This window comes from Oryctolagus cuniculus, chromosome 1, assembly GCF_051225735.1.
Source record: "Oryctolagus cuniculus isolate XC-2025 breed Fujian yellow rabbit chromosome 1, ASM5122573v1, whole genome shotgun sequence".
Taxonomy (NCBI): Eukaryota; Metazoa; Chordata; class Mammalia; order Lagomorpha; family Leporidae; genus Oryctolagus; species Oryctolagus cuniculus.
This window is the reverse complement of record NC_142867.1, coordinates 12,429,617-12,451,855: the sequence shown is the minus strand read 5'-3', so window position 1 is coordinate 12,451,855 and position 22,239 is coordinate 12,429,617. Positions and strand designations below refer to the sequence as shown.

The following is a 22,239-nucleotide window of genomic DNA, read 5'->3' as shown; positions in this document are numbered from 1 at the left end:
AAATATAAATTTCCAAAGTACAACTTTTGGATTATAGCAGTTCTTCCCCCCCGATAATCACCCTCCCACCCACAAACTATCCCATCTCCTACTCATTCTCCCATCCCATTCTTCATTCAGATTCATTTTTAATTATCTTTATATACAAAAGATCAACTCTATACTGGGTAAAAATTTCAACAGTTTGCACCACACGGACACACAAAGTATAAAATACTGTTTGAAGACTAGTTTTACCATTAATTTTCATAGTACAACACATTAAGGACAGGGTCCTACATAGGGAGTAAGTGCACGGTGACTCCTGTTGTTGATTTAACAATTGGCACTCTTATTTATGTCGTCAGTAATCACCTGAGGCTCTTGTCATGAGCTGCCATGGCTATGGAAGCCTCTTGAGTTCACCAACTCTGATCTTATTTAGCCAAGGCCATAATCAAAGTGGAAGTTCTCTCCTCCCTTCAGAGAAAGGGACCTCCTTTTTTGATGGCCCATTCTTTCCACTGAGATCTCACAGAGATCTTTCATTTAGGTCATTTTTTGCCACAGTGTCTTGACTTTCCATGCTGGAGAAACTCTTACGGGCATTTAGCCAGATCCGAATGCCTTAAGGGCTGATTCTGAGGCCAGAGTGCTGTTTAGGGCATTTGTCATTCTATGAGTCTGCTGTATATCCTGCTTCCCATGTTGGATCATTCCCTCCTTTTTAATTCTACCAATTGTTATTAGCCGACACTGGTCTTATTTATGTGATCCTTTTGATGCTTAATCCTATCTATGATCAGTTATGAACTTAAACTGATCACTTTAAATAGTTTTGTTTACTCTTATTAAGAACACCATTAAAACTTAATCAGATTTAATAAAATTAACAAGTATGGGTTCTCCAGAGAAATAGAACCAATATTAGATACATAGAAAATGGGCTCATGTAATTATGGAGTCTCAGAAGTCCCAAGATCAGCAGTTGGCAAGTTGAAGAGCCAGTAGAGTTGATAGTATAGCTGTAGTCCAAGTCCAAAGGTCTGAGGTCCAGGAGAGCCAGTGGTTAATTGTGTAGTCCAAGTCAAAAAAGGAGACCAATGTCCCATCTTGAACACAAGCAGAGAAAGTGAATTCTCCCTTAACATCTTTATTCTATCCAAGCTGTCAATGAACTGGATATGTCCACATTAGAAAGGACAATCTACTTTATTGAGTCTACTGATTCAAATGTTAATCTCACTAAGAAACAACCTCACAAACACACCAGGATAATGTTGACCTGAAACCCAGGGTACCAGGTGTCTCAATCAAATTGGCATAACATTCTTACTATCATACCCACTACAAACTGGTAGAAGATATTCACCAAACGAATAAACCAAAATGTTCTTATCCTATTATTTACAAATTAGTTTTAAGAACACAGACAACTAAATAGAAAATTGGAGAAATGATTTCACAAGAGAAGGCAGTCAAATTGTCAGTAAACATGAAAATCTGCTCAAATTCACAAGTAATTCATGAAACTCAAAACTAACAACGAGAGGATGAGCAAGACATCCAACTGCAGATGTATCATCTGTGTCTCCCTCCTGATGCTCATTAAATCCTAAAGCTCTTGTTTCTTATAATTTAATTAACAAGAATTATGTAGGTATGAGAGATATCACATAGGCATAGCATGTTCCTGGAGATGTACAATAGAATTATTAACTTTATGACATAATATCTGATACTAAAATATCTTTTATTTTTGAGGTAACATTCAAATTTACACTACAGTCAAAGGCTTAATGTTCCACTAAATAGAGTTTAACAAGTAAAAAGTTTAAGGACCATAGCAGGTGGCCCAGATTGCCAAGAAAAATGCCTCTCAAATTTAGTATGCAAATTGACTAGTTGACAGTCTTGTTGATGTACATGTGTTGTACACTGATGCTGTAGCTCTACAGTGGAACATATTTTCTATCTAACAAGTTCTCAGGTGAGGTTGTGGAGCTCCTGCTAGCTAGCTGACGGACCATGCTTTGGGAAGTTACTAAGGGTTCCCATGGGCTACCCAGGTAGAAGGTAATTGTAGACAGCTGAGTGTGGTCAAGGTTTATAAGCATTTAAGGAAGCCCAGCTCCTTGCTGCTTCCTATTCCCTGTGAGTGTTGTGTCCTGTAGTCTGGCGTGATGAAGGCCTGTGCGCTCTTAGGCGAGTTCTTCCTCCTCTCTTTACTATTTTGGCATTCTTCAGGACTTGAGCCAGGTATGAACAACAAATGCCTTTGGAAGATGGTGATGTAGAGTGATAAGGTTTTTTTTCTTTTTAATATTTTGTATTTGAATGTCAGAGTCACAGAGAAAGAGGGAGAGAGAGAGAGAGATCTTTCATCCACTGGTTCACTCCTCAAATGGCCACAATGGCCAGAGCTGGGGAAGACTGAGGCCAGGAGCCAAGAGTTTCTTCTGGGTCTCCCATGGGGTGCAAGGGCCAAAGCACATGGGCTCTTTCTCTGCTGCTTTCCCAACTGCATTAGCAGGGAGCTGGATTGGAAGTGCAACAGCCAGGAATTGAACTGACGCACATAAGGGATGCTGGGGCTACAGGGGGAGACTTAAACTGCTATGCCTCAGCACCGGCCCTAAGATTAGTTTCTAAAACACTGCTGTATGAAGAATTATTTTTCTCCTTGATTATAAACCAATAGTTAGGGTTACTTGTTTCCAACTAGACGGTTTTTTTAAAAAAACAATGTGTTTTCATCCCCATAATCCACTGTGTTTAAGCTGTACTCAGGTGTTGGCTTTTATTACAAACCTGTTTGAAACTCTTCAGGTTGAATTTATCTTATATCACTAGCTGTATTCCAATGGCTAGACCCATGTTTCTGATGTAATTGGGATTCATATGATTTGAGAGAGCTAGGAAGAAGGGCTACCTTATTCATGTCTCCAGATTCCTGGGAAGGAAGGTTGTAGACATTTTTGGCCTATTTTCAGTGCTTGACAGAATAAAATAAACAGTGAGTAGATGAGTTTGGGTAGGTTCTAGTGAGTTCCTTTGAAATTCTGAGTTTTGGAAATGCGTTATAACCCCAATTCTGGTGCTTATTAGATGCATGAACCCGGGCTTTACTTGAAGTCTCTTGGCCCAATTTCGGCCACTTTTAAAATTACTAGGGATGCATTTGCACCTTGCAATACAATGGTGAGAGGACCAATGAAGTGAGTTGCTCAAATGTAAGTGTTGGTATCACATGAAGTAATTGAGAGGGTAGCTACAGATTGCCTCAGGATGCCAACCTGATGGCAATTGTGGCTGATGTTGCTGTAAAAGGTTTGCCAAGGAAAGCCTGTGGACTCTGTCTCATGGCTGTAAGCATGTTGCTTCTCCACCTGTACAAGTACTTTAGAATACTGTTTCTCAACTGGGGGGTTGTTTGTCCCTCCAGGGACATCTGACAACATCTAGAGGCACACTTGGTTGCCACAGCTTGGATTGCTACTGGTATCCAGTGGATAATGGTCAAGAATGCTACTATACATTCTATGTATACAGCCAATAAGAACAGTCAACTGCGAATATCAATAGAACTGAATGAGAAATCCAGTTTCTGCTTAGTTGGAAGACTCCTTCACTATGCAGAACTAGTTCCAGACGGATATTTAAAAAAAAAAGATTTGAGAGAGAAAAAATCTTCCACTGCTTTACTTCTCAAATAACTCCAACAGCCAGGGCTGGGCCAGGCTGAAGCCAGGAGCCTGGAACTCCATCTGTATGTCCCATGTGGGCAGCAGGGTCCCTAGCACATGGGCCATCTTCTGCTGCTTTTCCAGGTGCAGCCAGTTTACCTTTTTTAAAGTTTGACTTTTTTTTTAAAAGATTTATTTATTTTGAAAGAGTCAGAGAGACCAAGAGAGAGAGGTCCTCTATCTGCTGGTTCACTCCCCAAATGGCTGCAATGGTTGAAAGACTGGACCAGGCTGAAGCCAGGAGCCAGGGACCAGGAGCTTAACCCTGGTCTTCCACATGATTACAGGGTCCCAAGCACTTGGGCCACCTTCCCTTGTTTTCCCAGGTGCATTAGCAGTGAGCTGGATCAGAGGTGGAGCATCTGGGACTTGAACCCACACTTATATGGGATGCCGGTGTTGCAGGTGGCAGCTTAAGCTGTGCCGAGTTGCTGCACCAAGCAAATAGTAGTATTAATCTTTACAGCAAAAATACACTTTCCTGAAAAGCTAGATGACATGCTCCATCTTGTGCTTGTTTCTGCCCTCTTTCAGCCATTGCAACAAGCAATAGTGTGAAGTTGTCCCTCCAGATTTCTAGGCTAGATGAGGCCACCTTTCTAAGCCAAATGGAGTCTGCAGATCACTGGATACTGCCAAGTGTCCCAGGATCAGATACTTGGTAAATGTCTCATTCAAGTGGTTTGGCAAATCATTTATTTAATTAAAACTCATGTTGAAGACCAAATGCATACCATGTAGCTGGGGATGAAGAATTGAGGATTCACATTTGGGTGAAAGATAACAATGTTTCTGATGTTTACTTGTTTAAAATGTTAATGGGTTGAGCACAGCCTCTATGGGTTAAGATGAGAACATTGTGCTGTGTATGTTTTAGTATTAAGATTTTGCTCTAGATTTAGTTTATTTTTTTTAAAGATTTATTTATTTGAATGTCAGATTTACAGAGAGGAGAGGCAGAGAGAGAGGTCTTCCATCTGCTGGTTCGCTTCCCAATTGGCTGCAATGGCTGGAGCTGCACCCGCTAGGAGCTTCCTCTGGGTCTTCCCACGTGGGTGCAGGGGCCCAAGGACTTGATCTATCTTTCACTGCCTTCCCAGGCCATAGCAGAGAGCTGGACTGGAAGTGGAGCTCTACCCATATGGGATTCTGGCACTGCTGGCACCAGCCTTGCCTGCTATGCCACAGCGCTGGCCCCTAGATTTAGTTTAGATCACTGATGCTGAATATGGACAGACAGATCTGTCTCCATAGCAACAATTTGATTATAGTACCTTACATAAACACTTTGAAATTACTTTTACCTTAAATGAACATTGAGCACTTAAGTTCTAGGTTTTAGTCTAAGATATTTCTATGCCTATGTCATTTAATCACCACCAGACCTTGAAAGGTAGGTAATAATTACTATACCTTAAATATGACTAAATGGTTAAAAAGAAACTAAATTTATCTCTTTGGATGAATTTTTATTGCAATGTAAAATGGAAAGATGCAAATTGGTCACTACCCTCAAGTGGTTATTGGAGCACTTGAGATGTGGCTATCTGAATTGTGCTTTAAGTATTTTAAATGCATAGATTTCATGAAATCTGCTTGGAAAAGAGGATTTAAAAATCTTAATTTTTATTACATGTTAATGATAATATGAGATATTAGATAAAATAAATATTAAAAATAATACCTTTTATTTTTGACTATAGCTTTCAGTTTTCTAATAGCCATAAATTTATATGGTGTGTTATGTACTGTACTGTGTTACGTACTGTACTGTTATGTATAGTACTGACATAGAAAGTGTTTGCTTTGAGATAAAGATGTGCCAACATATTAACATTTTGGGTTTTTTTTATAGCAGTGACTTCAGTGTGTTCTGACGATTGGTTGGTAGCCAGAATAAGAAAGAGACCCTTTGATAATGACACGGAAGTTAGAATTGGTGACATCCACCTGGGAAACAGCTGTCTCGTCACAAGGATGCTGTCATTCAACTACGAGTTTTCTTATCCTATCGTTTATTGTGGAATCAAGAAATTTGTAAGTGCCATGATGATTTTCCTTAAAATGCATTCTGCATTTTTCAGTCATATTGTGTCAATGGTTACTTTGTCATTTAAAAACTTCAAGATACTCATACCTTGCAATGAACAACTCTTGCACAAGAACCAGATGCTGTACTCAATTTCAGATAAGTGGGTTTGAAGAAGTTCAAAGTTATGGTACATGACTTCCAATTTCCCAAACATCATCTGCTGTCAGATTGAAATATTTCAAAGCATTGTGTGGTTATGCACAATGAGGGGCTATTTTGGAAATGTCTAATATACTTTAAAACAGTCCCTCAGACAAAAGTGTGCTGTCTCCTCTGGTGGTAGAGATGGAGACAAAGAGTTAAAAAGACAGAAGACAAGGTGAATAAACTGTTTCTCTCTCATAACTACTGCATTATTTTTGTTGAATTAATGTAAAATGGCATTTTCAGGTTTTTCTGGAACTGATATATGAAGTTCAAATCACTAAACCACCAAAATTTTGTTATCTAGTGTTAAAACTCTCAATCCTTTCAGATATTCCAAGGGAATGATGTTTTCATATTATCTGAAATCAACTACAAACCTAGATTGGATACCAGCTACACGTTCCCAGTAGTTTGCTTTATGAAGAGGTAAGTGTAGCCAACTATTCCCTTACATATATTTTCTTAAATATATCCTTTGTTGTTTTATCCTTTGTTTTTGTTGCTAATGTAGCTATTAAAAATTATCCTGGGGATACCTATGACACTACTAAGATTTCTAAAATTTCTCTATTTCTTGTCAGGAAAATTTTCGAATCTAAAGAGTTGAAAAGAACTTTATGATAAACGTCCATATACTCAATAGCTAGAGTCTGTCATTTTTCAAAACTTTATCACACACCCTTTCCCTATGTAACAATTTTTTTAGTGCACGTCCAATTGAAGGCATGAGCACACTCCCCCGAGCACTTGAACATGAATATAATGAATTGGGGATCAATATTTATTTAAAGGTAATTCTTTGAAGAAAAATTCACATACAACTAAATATATATATGAGGGTGCTTCAGAAAGGTTGTGGTAAATTATTTTGGTGCAAAAATTTCTTTTAAAATATTTGTTTGAAAGAGTTACAGAGAAAAAGGGAGATAAAGATCTTCCTTTTGCTAGTTCACTCCACAAATGGCCGCAATGGCCAGGGCTCGGCCAGACCAAAGCCAGAAGCTTCATTCACATTTCTCACATACCAGATTCTACCCAGAAATTCTATGATTCTCTGACAACCTGTGGGTGGCAGGGGCCCAAACACTTGGGCCATCTTCTCCTGCTTTTCTCATGCCATCAGTAAGGAGCTAGAATGAAAGTGTAGTATGACAAACTGGTGCCCATGTGAGATAGATACTGGTATCACAGGTGGAGGCTTTACCCACCATGCCACAACACTGACCCCCATAGTGTTTTCTAATATCCCTTCTTCAGAAACTTTTTGAACTTTATAAAGGTTACAGAAGTTTGCATTTGTCAGCTTGTCTGTATGTTTCACACTTCACCTTGCTATTCCTGTCTCTATAGTTTTATATAAATGGATCATAGCATCTGTTCTTTTGTATCTGGCTTTTTTCAACTAGCATAGTATCTCAGTTTATTTATGTTATAAAAACGAATATGTTCTTCCTCTTATGTTGCTGAGTGGTAGTCCATTATATGTTTATTATTTTGATGAGGACTTGTGCTGTTTTCAGTCTTTTAATAAATCTTCTATGATCATTTTTTTGCATGTCTGTTCCTTTGAATGCCTAGAAGTATTGCTTGATTATACAGAAAGTATGATTAGTTTTGTAAGAAACTGCAAAATTTTTCCGAATAGGATGTTTGTCTATTTGTACATATATCAGGAATGTATGAGAGTCTTTTGTTTTACTAGATGATGTCCTTAGAAAGGATTTATTGGTGCTGGCACCGTGGCTCAATAGGCTTATCCTCCGCCTTTGCGGCACCGGCACACCGGGTTCTAGTCCCGGTCGGGGCACTGGATTCTGTCCCGGTTGCCCCTCTTCCAGGCCAGCTCTCTGCTGTGGCCAGGGAGTGCAGTGGAGGATGGCCCAAGTCCTTTCTCTCTGTCTCTCTCACTGTCCACTCAGCCTGTCAAAAAAAAAAAAAAAAAAAAGGATTTATTTATTTGAAAGAGTTCTTTAGAAAGGAGAGACAAAGAATCTTTTATCTGCTGACCTATTCCCCAAATGGCCTCAATGGCTGGGGCTGAGCCAAGATGAATGTAGGAGTCTGGAACTCTATCCAGATCCCCCATGTGGGAGGCAGGGGCCCAAGTACCTGAGTCATTTTCTGCAGCTTTCCCAGGCACTTTAGCAGGGAGCTAGATGGGAAGTGGAGCAACTGGGACTGGAACTGGCATTCATACGAGCTGCTGGCACAGCAAGTGGCAGCTTATCCTGCAGCACCACAGCTCCAGCCATCGCTCACAATAAGATGTTAGTCCTTTTATTCTAGTCATTCTAAGGAATGTATAGTAATATAGTAATATCTTATAGTTCAATCTACATCTTACATTTTGCATGAACTATTAGTGCTCACTGGTCTCCTGTGAGTTGTCTTCTGTCCATTTTTGTCATCATCCATCTTACTGAGTTGTAAGTGCTTTTCATATATCTTCACTACTAGGCCTTGGTCAGATGTTTTGTTATAGTTCCAACATTACTTATTCATTGTCTTAATGGTGTCCCTTGATAAGCACACATCTGTAATTTTGAAGTTTAATTTATATATTCTTCCTTCTATGGTTATTTTTCTCCTCTTACAATTCTTTTACTGACAAATCTTTAATTTTCTTCAATCTTTGATTTTGGACTAGCTTACCTCTACAATCCATCTGAACTTAAATTTTCTATGTAGTATGAGGCATATTAAAATTCTCTTCTCAAATAGCTATCTTGTTGATTCTGCACCAGCGATTTTGGTGACCTTCCTCTCCCTCTTGGGTTGCTTTGGTTCATCTATAAATTGATGATCATATAAATTTGGATATTTTATGTTCTACTTATCTACTTGACCTCTTTCTCAGTACCATGCTTTCTGGACTAATTTCATTTTCAACTTGGCAATGTCATTTTCATCTACTTAGTTTACTTACAAATGAGCTCTTACTATGTGAAGGATCTTTGAAAAGTTCTAGAAAAATGCATATTATAAAGAAGCACATGAATTTCAAAATTCTTCACTAAAATAAGCCTTTTAAATTCATTTTCCTGCAAATATTTTGAAGAATCCTCCATGTCCTTATAATTGTTTTATGGAGAGAAAAGATAAGAAAGTCAACCAGGCAAGGACTGACTTGAAACTAGCATTAAAAAGGATCTCGTGCCCTTCAAATTCCACCAGTCAACTCTAAACCTGTGCTATGTGATACAGTGGCCAGTAGTCACATGTAACATTTATCCATAAATTTATTTAAATTAATGCAACCTGAAAGCTAGTCCTTTAGTTGTACTAGCTATTTCTCAAGAGCTTAATATCGGCCTATGAGCAGGGTAACATCACAAAGTGTGGATGGAGAACATTGCCTTTATAGAAAATTCTACTAGATAGTGCTGCTACATAAGAATAAATAGTTCTGAACTAGATAGTAAAAATCTAATTCTTTTTCTAGGAGTGGTTCTGAGCTTTAAGTAGTCCTGTGTCTTTTGATGCCAGTTGTCTTCAGAGTGTATGATGTGAGGATTAAGACAAGTATAAGAAGATCTGAAAGACGGTGATGACTAAGGGGTAGAAGGAAGCTCACTGAACATTTTTTTTTTTTGACAGGCAGAGTGGACAGTGAGAGAGAGAGACAGAGAGAAAGGTCTTCCTTTGCCGTTGGTTCACCCTCCAATGGCCGCCACGGCTGGGGCACTGTGCTGATCCGATGGCAGGAGCCAGGAGCCAGGTGCTTTTCCTGGTCTCCCATGGGGTGCAGGGCCCAAGCACCTGGGCCATCCTCCACTGCACTCCCTGGCCACAGCAGAGAGCTGGCCTGGAAGAGGGGCAACCGGGACAGAATCCGGCGCCCCGACCGGGACTAGAACCCGGTGTGCCGGCGCCGCAAAGTGGAGGATTAGCCTAGTGAGCCGCGGCACCAGCCCAACTGAACATTTCTGTGATAACAATTTTCTTAAATCATCTAATTTCACCTTAATTCTATAAAGGAAATCTTGCAATCTTTACTAATGAAGATGCTGAGGCATGTAGCTATTATGACTTACTAAATGGCAGAGCTACAACTATGATTCTCTGACAATCTGTTCTTTAAAATCCTCTGTAAATAAGATATTAGACTCTATCTTTAGACATAAGGCTAGTGAAACTAAATTCCAATTTCCAATATTAGGATGCTTTAGTCTTTGATCTTCTAAAGAACATGTTTTCTTGGCAGTATGAAGTGTTTGCAAACTGTTCTGTCATACTGCCTGGAACAAATGTAGAAAGGTGCTCGGTGTGTGTGTGTGTGTATTTTAATATGTGGAAATATGTTTTCTCTTCCAACTTCAGGACCTTTTCAACCTCCATGGCTAAAATGGTAGCTGGTATATTTTACAAGAACCACAAATCTGTTCACCCAGGTTAGCTCCTGAATTGGGTGCTGCCAGTCAGTTTTTCAAAAAGCCTTTGCAAACCTGTCACCTGCTCAGAGGCTGACAGCCTTGTGATAAGAGGCTCAAGCCATCAATCTTCTGTTTTGGCTGATGAAAGAGGAGATCTGCTCTAGGCAATGATCACGTAAATGTGGTGATAAAAGATGTACAGCATTCCATTTCTTCCAAGAATTCTATAAACTTATAAAAGAAGCCTTACTATTCTCTCTGCAAAAATATCGATATAGCACTTAATTGTGTGCATTTATTTCATTTTCTCTACTTCTAGGCTTATATTCTCGTCTCTGGTAACTTTTGGGTTGAATGGTCATGAAATCAATCTCTTGAGTGATAGCTCTCAAGTAAAAAGAGTGCAACAGTCATCGATTTCCTTCCAAAGTGAGAAATGCGAACCTGATTTTAGCAGTGTTCAGAAGGTGAGAATATCCAGCTTTTCCATTTTATCATGGTTAACTCTAATTGGCCAAATATAATTTTTAAAAAAGATTTATTTATTTGAAAGTCAGTTATACACAGAAGGAGAGGCGGGGGTGGGGGGAAGGTCTTCCTTCCGCTTGTTCATTCACCAGTTGGCTGCAATGGCTGGAGCTGTGCCGATCCAAGGCCAGGAGCTGGGGGCTTCTTCAGGGTCTCCCACATGGGTGCAGGGGCCCAAGGACTTGAGCCATCTTTTACTGCTTTCCCAGGCCATAGCAGAGAGCTGGATCAAAAGTGAAGCTGCCAGGTCTCTAACCGGTGCCCATATGGGATGCTGGCACTGCAGGCAGCGGCTTGACCCACTATGCCACAACGCTGGCCCTGGCCAAATATAATTTTAATGGAGGAAACAACATGAACTGTTTGCTCAAATTGCTTGGCCTTTATGTGAACCGTTTACACTTAGGAATCCTAGACTGTTCTTGGGTACAGTCATAGCTTTCTTGTCAGTTGGCACATACATTTGAATAGGTTCCATACTGATCAATTTCCTTACCTTTTATATTAAATATCAAATTGTATGTTTTCATATAAACTATGAGAAAGTGAAAATTGTCTTAGAAGGCCTATACCAGGTCTCAAATTTCAAACCAATGCCTTCAGAAAAACATGTATACATGCATACTGTATGTAGGTATACAGGTATGATACAATATAAAATGAGAGCAGGAAGATTCAGAGGAATTTTATTACTTTGCATTTGTAACTAAGATCAGATACCTGCAGAAAAGCACTGTTAAGGATTTTTCTACTAAGCTTATTTCAAAAGGGTGCTACAAAATTTGTGCAAATAGACTATGGTTGTGAAGTTTATTTCATAAGGAAGTGAGCTTTGTTCTAGAGTTCTGATAACCATTTAAAGTTGTGTAGCCTAAATATCTGGTGTAATAGTCTTGGACAAGCAGTATACTATCCATACTTAGACATTATGTTATCAGAAATAGTTTGCATCTAACTTATATATTTGATTATAGTTGAGTGATGCTATAGATTACATTTGAGGACAGAAGTTGGCTTTTTCACACTGCTTCTGATTAAGCATCCTTGAGTTCTCTGAACAAATTGTTAGGGGAAGGTTTTATGTAATTGGTTCTTGACTGGTTTTCCCCCTGTCCTACAGGAACAACTAAATCACTGCATCAACAATGCCTGTGTTATGACTTCTCCCTGAAACACAGGAGCAAGTGGTATATACCTGTCTGGGAGCCAGGTTCAGTAACACTGTGGTTCTATTACCATTTAAATACCTTCTGAAATTTGAGATACTGAAAATCTACACTGTGGCATTTAAACTTTTCAGTGAATTCATCATAAATGAAGCTATCTTGTATGTGAAATCAAGGTTATAATAAAACCACTGCTATATGAAGATTTGCTCAGGTGCAGTGTGAGTACTTTTATGACAGGTTTCATATGACTGAGCATTTTCAGGATTCGGCTACTAACTTTAAACTTCTACCTATTACTCTTAGTAATTACTTAGTGTCCAATACTGAAATATACTCCCCCAACTAAATCTTTCCTCTTTTATAAAGCTGGGAGAAGGGGAGATAATCTATGCTACCTGTATAGTTGCTTTAACAATTGGAAGACTTTCCCATAAGTCATTTATCTTGGCTTTGGATAATTCTTTTCCTATTTTTTGATTAAAATACTTCCTCATGGGGCATTATAAATTTATTTTGGAATTGTGCATTTATCCTTCCATTACTTTGAGGCAATATTGGAAGAAAATATTCCAATTGCTTTTCAGCCTAATCTTGAGAATCATAATCAAAGAAAGCTACAATTACACCATAAACATCTTTTCCACCTACCTCTACCCATAGATAAGTGGGTTGCTGGAGATTTCTTCATTAAAAAACACTTGCTCTTTCCTTTGAGGTTCCTGAATGAGTTGACTGACAAAATGTTGATCAAGGAGGTACAGCTACCAATCGCAAATGAGGATTCCCACTGTGTGGAGGAGGGCAAGCCATGAGTAGCAGGAGCTCATACCTTGGCCTGCTGCATCTATGGGTTTGAATTCAGAAAATGAGGACACCACACACATGGCACTGTTTGGATATAATTCCTGTCTCATGTGTTGAGAAAGGAGACAGAGATGCATCAGAAAAGATGAGGCAGAATCATTTTCTGTAGTGTGCAGCAGCAGTCTGCCATGGTCAGCAGTGACTCCTAATAGCCAATGAAGGGTGGTGGGTTGTATGCCCTCTAGAGCTGCAGGCAAAGACCTTATTCTCCTCCTATGGCAGGAGATACCCAGATGGAGTTGGCCTCGTGATATGAGGAGTGGAGAATGCAAATAAAGGAGAAGGAGACAGAAGAGACATTTAGGATTAAAGAGCTGTATATTTTGTACTTATACCATGGAAAATGTTCTTACAGGAATAAACTTCTACAAAAATGGCTGTCAGTGGATAAAGTCTACTGAACGCCAAGCTAAGATTTGGCTTTCTCTCCTGTGTTAGAGTATAATGACCACTTACTTTAGCAGGAGAGACCACCATTCTTGGAGAAGTACATTTCTTTTCTATCCCATCTCCAACCATCCCACTTCAAATATCTTCTAGATATATACTCAGTGGTTCTCAAATCTGGCTTCAGATTAGAATTACTTTGGAACTTTGTTTTAGAAATGTCCATGCTGGTTTGTTCCAGAGAAACTAAGGTTTATAAACTCTCTAGAACATTCTGAGTAGCTGGAAGTAGAGCCATTGCATTAGCATTTCCTACCTAGGCTATGAAGGGATTTCAAAATATTCTTGTAAAATGATATTAGGATAACTTTATTTGGGTATGAACATTTTTTGAAATCCATAACATTTTTTCATAATGTCTTCCATGAAGTTTTTGAAGGTTCTTTAATTTTTTCACACCAAAATAAATATCTTTAATCCCATTTCTCAAACTTTAACTTATTTAAAGTACAACTTTTTGATTATAACAGTCTTTCCCCCTATAACCTCTCTCCCACCCACAACCATCCCATCTCCTCCCTCTCCCATCCCATTCTTCATTAAGAGTCATTTTTAATTATCTTTATATACAGAAGATCAACTTAGTATATACGAAGTAAAGATTTCAACAGTTTGCACCCACACAAATACGAAGTATAAAGTATTGCTTGAATATTAGTTTTACCGTTAATCCTCATAGTACAACACATTAAGGACGGGGAAGTAAGTACACAGTGACTCCTGTTGTTGATTTAACAATTGACACTCTTATGACATCAGTAATCACCTGAGGCTCTTGTCATGAGCTGCCATTTCAAACTCTTTAAAGTACTCTTGTATTTCCCCATTTACCAAAAAATATGACAAATTTTTAAGATTTACTTTATTTGAAAGACGAAGTTAGAGAAAGGGCACGCGCGAGAGATCTTTAGTTGGTTCATTCCCCAGTGACCACAATGGCCTTAGTTAGACCCATTCAGAGCCAGAAAACAAATTCTTCCAGGTTTCCCATATGGGTATAGGAGCTTGAGTACTTGGGCTATCTTTTGATTTCCCAGGCACGTTAGCAGTGAACTGGATTGGAAGTAGAGCATCCAGGTCTTGAAACTGTGGCCCATAAGGGGTGCTAGCACTGCAGGTGGTAGCTTTAACCTATACTACAGCATGGCCCCTTGAATCAGTATTTCTAGTCTTTGATAACAATCCTTGCCCATCTTGACATTAGTTTTACAATTATAGCAAATGTCAGTTTTAACGGAACAAATTCAAGGCAATGACTTTAAAAGTCTTAGAGTTATAAAATTATGAGCCATGAATCAAGCACAGTTAGTACATTCGAAATTCAGACTTTAGGTGAAAATGCTTGTTGAGGAAACAGTTATGCATACTTAGATATATAAAGGTGCTGCCTCAAGAAGCATGTAATCTTAATATATTCACTAGATAATGTAAATATTACATAGAATAAGACAAAGCTTGAGAAAATATCATTTAAAATAGTTAAATGGTACAAGTGTAAATGACCAGGTAGAATACAGATGAATTCATTCAAATAGAGACTAACTTATTTGAGAGGAAGAGAGAAGGACAGAGCTCCCATCTGCTGATTCACTTCCTAAATGCTGACAATGACTGGGGCTCGACCAGGCTGAAGTTGGCAGCAAGAAATTTGATCCAGGTCTCCCATTTGGGTGGCAGGAAGCCAAACATCTGCACCATCACCTGCTACCTCGCAGGGAGTGAATTAATAGGAAGCTGGATCAGTAACAGAGCTGGGACTCTTTTTAAAAAGGTTTATTCATTTTTTTTTAATCTTTTATTTAATGAATATAAATTTCCAAAGTACGACTCATGTGTTACAATGGCTTCCCCCCCCCCATACCGTCCCTCCCACCCACAACCCTCCCCTTTCCCACTCCCTCTCCCCTTCCATTCACATCAAGATTCATTTTCGATTATCTAATAATCTGAAGGTTTATTCATTTATTTGAGAGGTAGAATCACAGACGGAGAGAAAGGTTTTCCATCTAATGGATCACTCCCCAAATGGCCACAACAGTTAGAGCTGGGCTGGTCTAGAGCCAGGAGATTTTTCTTAGCCTCCCATATAGGTTCAGGGTCCCAAGTACTTAGGCCATCCTCTGCTGCTTTCCCAGGCACATTAGCAGGGATCTGGCTTGGAAGTAGAGCAGCCAGGATGCTAATGGATGCCAAAACAGGGGGCGTGGCCTCTACTGTGTGTGCCACAACATGTATACCCAGAGCTGGGACTTGAATCCAGGCACTTTGATAATGAATGTAGGCATCCATACTAATGGCATATTTGCTAGGCCAATTGAGTATTATCACTTAGCAACTCAATTATTTAAGATATTTTATCACTGAAAGTAGCCAATCTCCCCCCAATCATATCCTCTTATAATTAGGAGATATTGCATACAAGTAGAGGAAAGCCCTATGAGTCATCTTTCTCATCCTAACTCACATTTAAATATTTTTTTCTGCATTTATTTGACTCCTCCCCCAGATTTGAGGTAAAATAAGATGATTCCAGGAAGCTAATGTGCAGCATGCTGACTTAGTTAACAAAACTGTGTTGTATATTTGAAATTTAAGAGTAGATTCAAATTTTTAAATTTATAGAAAGGGAACAAATTTTGTATAGTTCTTTAAGATTATTTGAAAGGCAGAGATATAGAGAGAAGGAGAGAAAGAGATCTTCCATCTGCTGGTTCCCTCCCCAGATAGCTTTAACCAGGAGCTTCTTTTAGGTCTCTCACATGGTTGGCAGGGGCCCAAACACTTGGGTCATCTTCCACTGCTTTCCCAGAGCATTAGCAGTGAACTGGATTAGAAGTGGAGCAGCTGGGTCTTGAACAAGTGTCTACTTTAGGCAGAGGCTTAACCTTCTGCTCTATAGTGCCGGCCCCTCATGTACACAGTTTTAAGAACATAATGAAACTTCCCTCTGTCGCTCCCCCTCTTCATGGAGGAACGACACTAAACCCTGCCTAGGCTTCATATCCGAGTCACGGCACCATTATGTCACTCCCCCTCTTCGTGGAGGAACGACACAGGACCCTGCGCTGTTCTTTTATCTGCTCAGCCCTCCCCGGGTTTGCTGCTTGTTCTTCCCGGGTTGGCTACCATCCCTTCCACCTCCATGGAAGGGCGGTTCCCCCTGCCACCTTCCCCACTTCCGCGGGGGAGCGGCACACCGCCGGCCAGCTCTCTCGGGGGCTGCACAGGTGTTCCTTCAGATAGATGTTCCTGGTGCATGTTGTCTCTCTCCTCCTTTATAGTCCTCTTCCACCAATCCCAACTCTGCTACCCACACGCCGAGCACGCTGCCCTCCTCCAATCAGGAGCAGGTCCTACAGTTTATTGGTTGAACTGGAGGCAGCTGTGTAGAAGCTGTTTCTCCCTTCTCAGCACCATATTGTGGGAGAGCAGATACATAGAATAAGTCTTAATTCCAGTAACTTAGTCTAGTCCGAGTTGCTCCCAGTTGCTCCCCACACCCTCTCTCCTTCCCTCTTTTCCACCCTCCTCCTTCCTCCTCATTTTTCTAATTTTTGTAATGACATACTTTAAATTTGCTTTATAATCACAAGTTTAACCCTCCACTAAAGCATTCAACAAGTAAGAGAGTAGATCTCAAATGTTCTCACTACTGAAGGAAAACTAAGAGCTAAGATGGCCACATACACTGAGTGTCAGTTCAAGTTCTGGCTGCTTCACTTCTGATCCAGCTCCCTGCTAATGCACCTCAGAAAACAGAAGACGGTTCAAGTGCTTTGGCCCCTGCTATGTATAAGGGGGATTGGATCGAAGCTGCTGGCTTCAGCCTGGTCCAGCCTTGCTGGGAGTGAACCAGTGGATGGAAGATTTCTCTTTCTCTCTGTAACTCTACCTTTCAAATAAATACTTTTTAACTTTTATTTAGTAGATATAAATTTCCAAAGTACAGCTTATGGATTACAATGGCTTCCCCCCTCCATAACTTCCCTCCCACCCGCAACCCTCCCATCTCCCGCTCCCTCTCCCATTCCATTCATATCAAGATTCATTTTCAATTATCTTTATATACAGAAGATCAATTTAGTATATATTAAGTAAAGATTTCATCAGTTTGCCCCACACAGAACACAAAGTGCAAAATACTGTTTGAGCACTAGTCATATCATTAATTCACATTGAACTACACATTAAGGACAGAGATCCTACATGGGGAGTAAGTGCACAGTGACTCCTGTTGTTGACTTAACAAATTGACACTCTTGTTTAAGGCATCAGCAATCTCCCCAGGCTCTAGTCATGAGTTGCCAAGGCCATGGAAGCCCCCTGAGCTCGCCGACTTTTATCTTGTTTAAGCAAGGTCATAGTCAAAGTGGAAATTCTCTCCTCCCTTCAGAGAAGGGTACCTCCTTCTTTGATGACCTGTTCTTTCCACTGGGATCTCACTCACAGAGATCTTTCATTTAGGTGTTTTTTTTTTTTGTGTGTGTGTGTGTTTTTTTTTCTCCAGAGTGTCTTGGCTTTCCATGCCTAAAATACTGTTGTGGGCTCTGGTGAAGTGAAATGGACACTATGAGAAACAGTGACTTGATCAGCCCTTGTCATCACTGTTGATGTAAAAATTAATACTTTATCCCTTTTAGTATTTTTTTTTGTTCTACTTAATACTATTGGTTGAGCTATGTAATTAACACAATTATTCTTAGGTGTTTAAAGTTAACTGAAAAGTGATCTCTGTTAAATATAAGAGTGGGAATAAGAGAGGGAGGGGATGTACAATTTGGGACATGCTCAAGCTGACTTGCCCCAAGTGGTGGAGTTAGAAATGTGCCAGGGGATTCCAACACAATCCCATCAAGGTTGCATGTATCAATGCCATCTCACTAGTCCAAGTGATCATTTCAAGGCACAATAGATCATAATGATAGGTCTAAGAGTCAAAGGGATCACATAAACAAGACTAGTTTCTGCTAATACTGATAGAATAAAAAAGGGAGAAGTAGGATCCAACATGGGAAGAGGGATACACAGCAGACTCCTAGAATGGCAGATGTCCTAAACAGCACTCTGGCCTTGGAATCAGCCCTTAAGGCATTCGGATCTGGCTGAAGGGCCCATGAGAGTAAATAAATATTTATTTTAAAAGGACAATTAAATGACCAACAGGCACATGAAAAAATGTTCAAGGTCACTAGCAATCAGGGAAATGCAAATCAAAACCACAATGAGGTTTCACCTCACCCCGGTTAGAATGGCTCACATACAGAAATCTACCAACAACAGATGCTGGCGAGGATGTGGGGAAAAAGGGACACTAACCCACTGTTGGTGGGAATGCAAACTGGTCAAGCCACTATGGAAATCAGTCTGGAGATTCCTCAGAAACCTGAATATAACCCTACCGTTCGACCCAGCCATCCCACTCCTTGGAATTTACTCAAAGGAGTTTAAATTGATAAACAAAAAAGCGGTCTGCACCCTAATGTTTATTGCAGCACAATTCACAATAGCCAAGACCTGGAACCAACCTAAATGCCCATCAACGGTAGACTGGATAAAGAAATTATGGGATATGTATTCTTTAGAGTACTATACCGCAGTAAGAAACAACGAAATCCAGTCATTTGCAACAAAATGGAGGAATCTGGAACACATCATGCTGAGTGAAGTAAGCCAGTCCCAAAGGGACAAATACCATATGTTCTCCCTGATCGGTGACAACTGACTGAACACCAAAAAGGAAACCTCCTGAAGTGAAATGGACACTATGAGAAATGGTGACTTGATCAGCATAGCCCTGACTGCTAATGGACAACTTAATACATTATCCCTCATAGTATTTTTTTTTTTTGTCTGTTCTACTTAATATGACTGGTTTAATTCTGTAATTATCACACAGTTATTCTTAAGTGTTGAAAATTAACTGAAATGTGATCCCTGTTAAACATAAGAGTGGGAATAAGAGAGGGAAGAGATGTATAATTTGGGGCATGCTCGGGCTGACTTGCCCTAATTGGTAGAGTTGGAAACATACCAGGGGATTCCAATTCAATCCCATCAAGGTGGCATGTGCCAATGCCATCTCACTATTCCAAGTGATCAATTTCAGTTCACAATTGATCATAATGAAAGGACTAAGAGTCAAAGGGAGCACATAAACAAGTCTAGTATCTGCTAACACCAACCGATAGAATAAATAAAGGGGAGAGTGATCCAACATGGGAAGTGAGATACTCAGCAGACCCATAGAATGGCGGATGTCCTAAATAGCACTCTGGCCTCAGAATCAGCCCTAAAGGCACTCGGATCTGGCTGAAAAGCCCATGAGAGTATTTCAGGCATGGAAAGCCAAGACACTCTGGCAAAAAGATCTCTGTGAGTGAGATCCCAGTGGAAAGAACAGGTCTTCAAAGAGGGAGGTGCCTTTCTCTGAAGGGAGGAGAGAACCTCCACTTTGACTATGACCGTGTCTAAACAAGATAAGAGTCGGAGAACTCAAGGGGCTTCCATAGCCTTGGAAACTCATAACTGGTGCATAGGAGATTACTGATGCCATAAACAGGAGTGTCAATTGGTAAAGTCAACAACAGGAGTCACTGTGCACTTACTCCTCATGTAGGATCTCTGTCCTTAACGTGCTGTACACTGAGGCTTAATGCTATAACGAGTACTCAAACAGTATATTTCACTTTGTGTTTCTATGGGGGTGCAAACGACTGAAATCTTTACTTAATGTACACTAAACTGATCTTCTGTAAAAAAAAAAAAAAAAAAAAAAAAAGAAAGAAATTATCAATTCCCAACTTGACTCTCACTGGGATTAAACATGACAATAGGTATGATCTGATTTCATCATCATTTAAAAAAAATCATCTATTATTTTTCACTTTATGTTTCTGTGTGGGAGCAAACTGTTGAAATACTTACTTAAGGTATACTAAGCTGATCTTCTGTATATTAAGATAATCGAAAATGAATCTTGATGTGAATGGAAGGGGAGAGGGAGTGGGAAAGGGGAGGGTTGTGGGTGGGAGGGACGGTATGGGGGGGGAAGCCATTGTAACCCATGAGTCGTACTTTGGAAATTTATATTCATTAAATAAAAGATAAAAAAAAAAGGACAATTAAATGAGTTTGTGGATGATTATGAGGTTAATTATCTTGTTTCTGCTGATTATTTTGCAGCATATCCATATATTAAAACATGGTAAACTGGTAAATACATTCAATTTTTACTTGTAAGTATTCTCTTGAAAGCAATTCTTTGCAACCATTCTTCAAGGAATAGAAGAGGCCTCTCATTTTTAAAATTTATTTTGATCTTAATTACTAAGACATTATATGCATTCTATTTTTATTTAATAAATACAAATTTACAAAGTACAACTTTTGAATTGTTGCGGCTTTTTCTCCCATAACCTCCCTCCCACCCGCAACCATCCCATCTCCCATTCCCTCTCCCATCTCATTCTTCATCAAGATTCATATATGCATTCTATCATTTAAACTTTCTACTGTTTTCTAAGACAGGTATTATGTTCTTACATTTACAGCTGAGAGAACTAAAGCTTTGAGTTTGTGGTTTATTCTGCAGTTCTAAATCTATGACAACAGGTGGAAAGGATGTACTTTTGTTCCCTTTACTTCCCCATGTTCTGTTTGTTCTTCCCTTAAGGCACTGCTTGCCATTTTTCTTCAGTATTCCACTGGCAATGGCTCTGGCTAAAATGAGATGAGAGTGTCACACCTTCATCATCATCCTTGCAGCTGTTTCCCCTTGACTTCTGTTACCAGTCCCCTCCCTTTGCTCACAACTAGACCCTCCATAGCTTCTGTGCCATACTCAGGGGCCAGGCCTGCTGTAGAGGTCTATGCATTCTGTTCTCCTGGCTGCTGGACCCCTATTCATTGTGCCTCTGCAACCTCTCCTGCCCCAGCTGTCCTGCCATCAGGGAACTTGGAACCTCTTTCTCTTTCCCGTGCCAGTCCCCACTTATGCTCTGGTTTCCAGGACTGGGTTCTTGCAGTGAGCATTCTTTCTCTCCCATGGATCTGGGATTGATCCAGGCTTTCCTCTCAGGCGCTGTCTTATGACCTCGGTAAAGATGATGCTTTGCATCTTCACGTACTACCTACTTCCTTACTCTGTTATTTGGCTCTGATCTTTTCATCATCTATTTCAGGACACTTATTTATTATGGATGATTATGTATAATTTGTCATCTAGATGAAAACTGAGAGGGGTTATTATAATCAGCATAAAAATTATGACTGGTTTTCCCATACATAGAACCTATGTGTGGATTTGGCACACAGGTTTGTTGGTGTGATGGTCTGGATGTGTCCTCCCAAACTCATGTTGAGATTTAATTACCATTGTGACAATACAAACAGGTTGGACCTTTAAAAGATAATTAGCTTATGAGGCCTCTGCCCTTGTTAATGGATTAATATCATTAGTGAGAAGTGGGTTAATTATTATGAGAGAGAGTTCCTGATAAAAGAATGAAGTTTTACTCTCATTCCCTCCCTATCTTTCCAATGATTAATTGCCCTTCTACCATCTTATAATGTGGCATGAAGGCCTTTGTCAGATGTCTTGGACTTCCCAACCTCTAGAACCATGAGCCAAATAAACTTCTGTTTATAAATTACCTATTTCCTGGTTGGTATTCCATTGTAGCAGCAGAAAGTGGACTAAGGCAGCCAGTTAAATGTTGGGAAATATGATTAACTTTTATTTTTTTAAATTATTTTATTTGAAAGAGTTACAGAAAAGGAGAGGCAAAGAGAGAGGTTTTCCATCAGCTTGTTCACTCTGCAAATGGCCACAATGGCCAGGACTACAACAGGCCAAAGCCAGGAGCCAGGAGCTTCATCTAGGCCTCCTATGCCAG

At 39.8% G+C, this 22,239-nt stretch overlaps 1 protein-coding gene across 2 annotated transcripts; it reads left to right on the top strand.

Annotated features, from left to right (window-relative positions):
• The first annotated feature begins 2,080 nt into the window (after positions 1–2,080).
• OOSP4B (oocyte secreted protein family member 4B) lies at positions 2,081–12,236 on the top strand. Of its 2 annotated transcripts, none has more exons than XM_051835042.3 (5): positions 2,081–2,238; positions 5,581–5,762; positions 6,293–6,390; positions 10,657–10,804; positions 11,986–12,236. In XM_051835042.3, exons 1-5 carry the CDS (start codon positions 2,163–2,165, stop codon positions 12,034–12,036), a joined length of 555 nt encoding a protein of 184 aa, XP_051691002.2. In that variant the 5' UTR covers positions 2,081–2,162; the 3' UTR covers positions 12,037–12,236. The 2 variants fall into 2 exon arrangements, with proteins under 2 accessions (XP_051691002.2, XP_089164500.1); XM_089308374.1 differs by having other exon boundaries at positions 2,085–2,238; positions 5,584–5,762.
• Positions 12,237–22,239: the final 10,003 nt, after the last annotated feature.

Bases quoted from the DNA above. Each gene is read 5' to 3' on its own strand.
- OOSP4B (XM_051835042.3), top strand. From the start codon at position 2,163: ATGAAGGCCTGTGCGCTCTTAGGCGAGTTCTTCCTCCTCTCTTTACTA. The intron at 2,239-5,580 runs GTATGAACAACA...TTTTTTTTATAG, and splicing joins TTCTTCAGGACTTGAGCCAG to CAGTGACTTCAGTGTGTTCT. The intron at 6,391-10,656 runs GTAAGTGTAGCC...CTCTACTTCTAG, and splicing joins GTAGTTTGCTTTATGAAGAG to GCTTATATTCTCGTCTCTGG.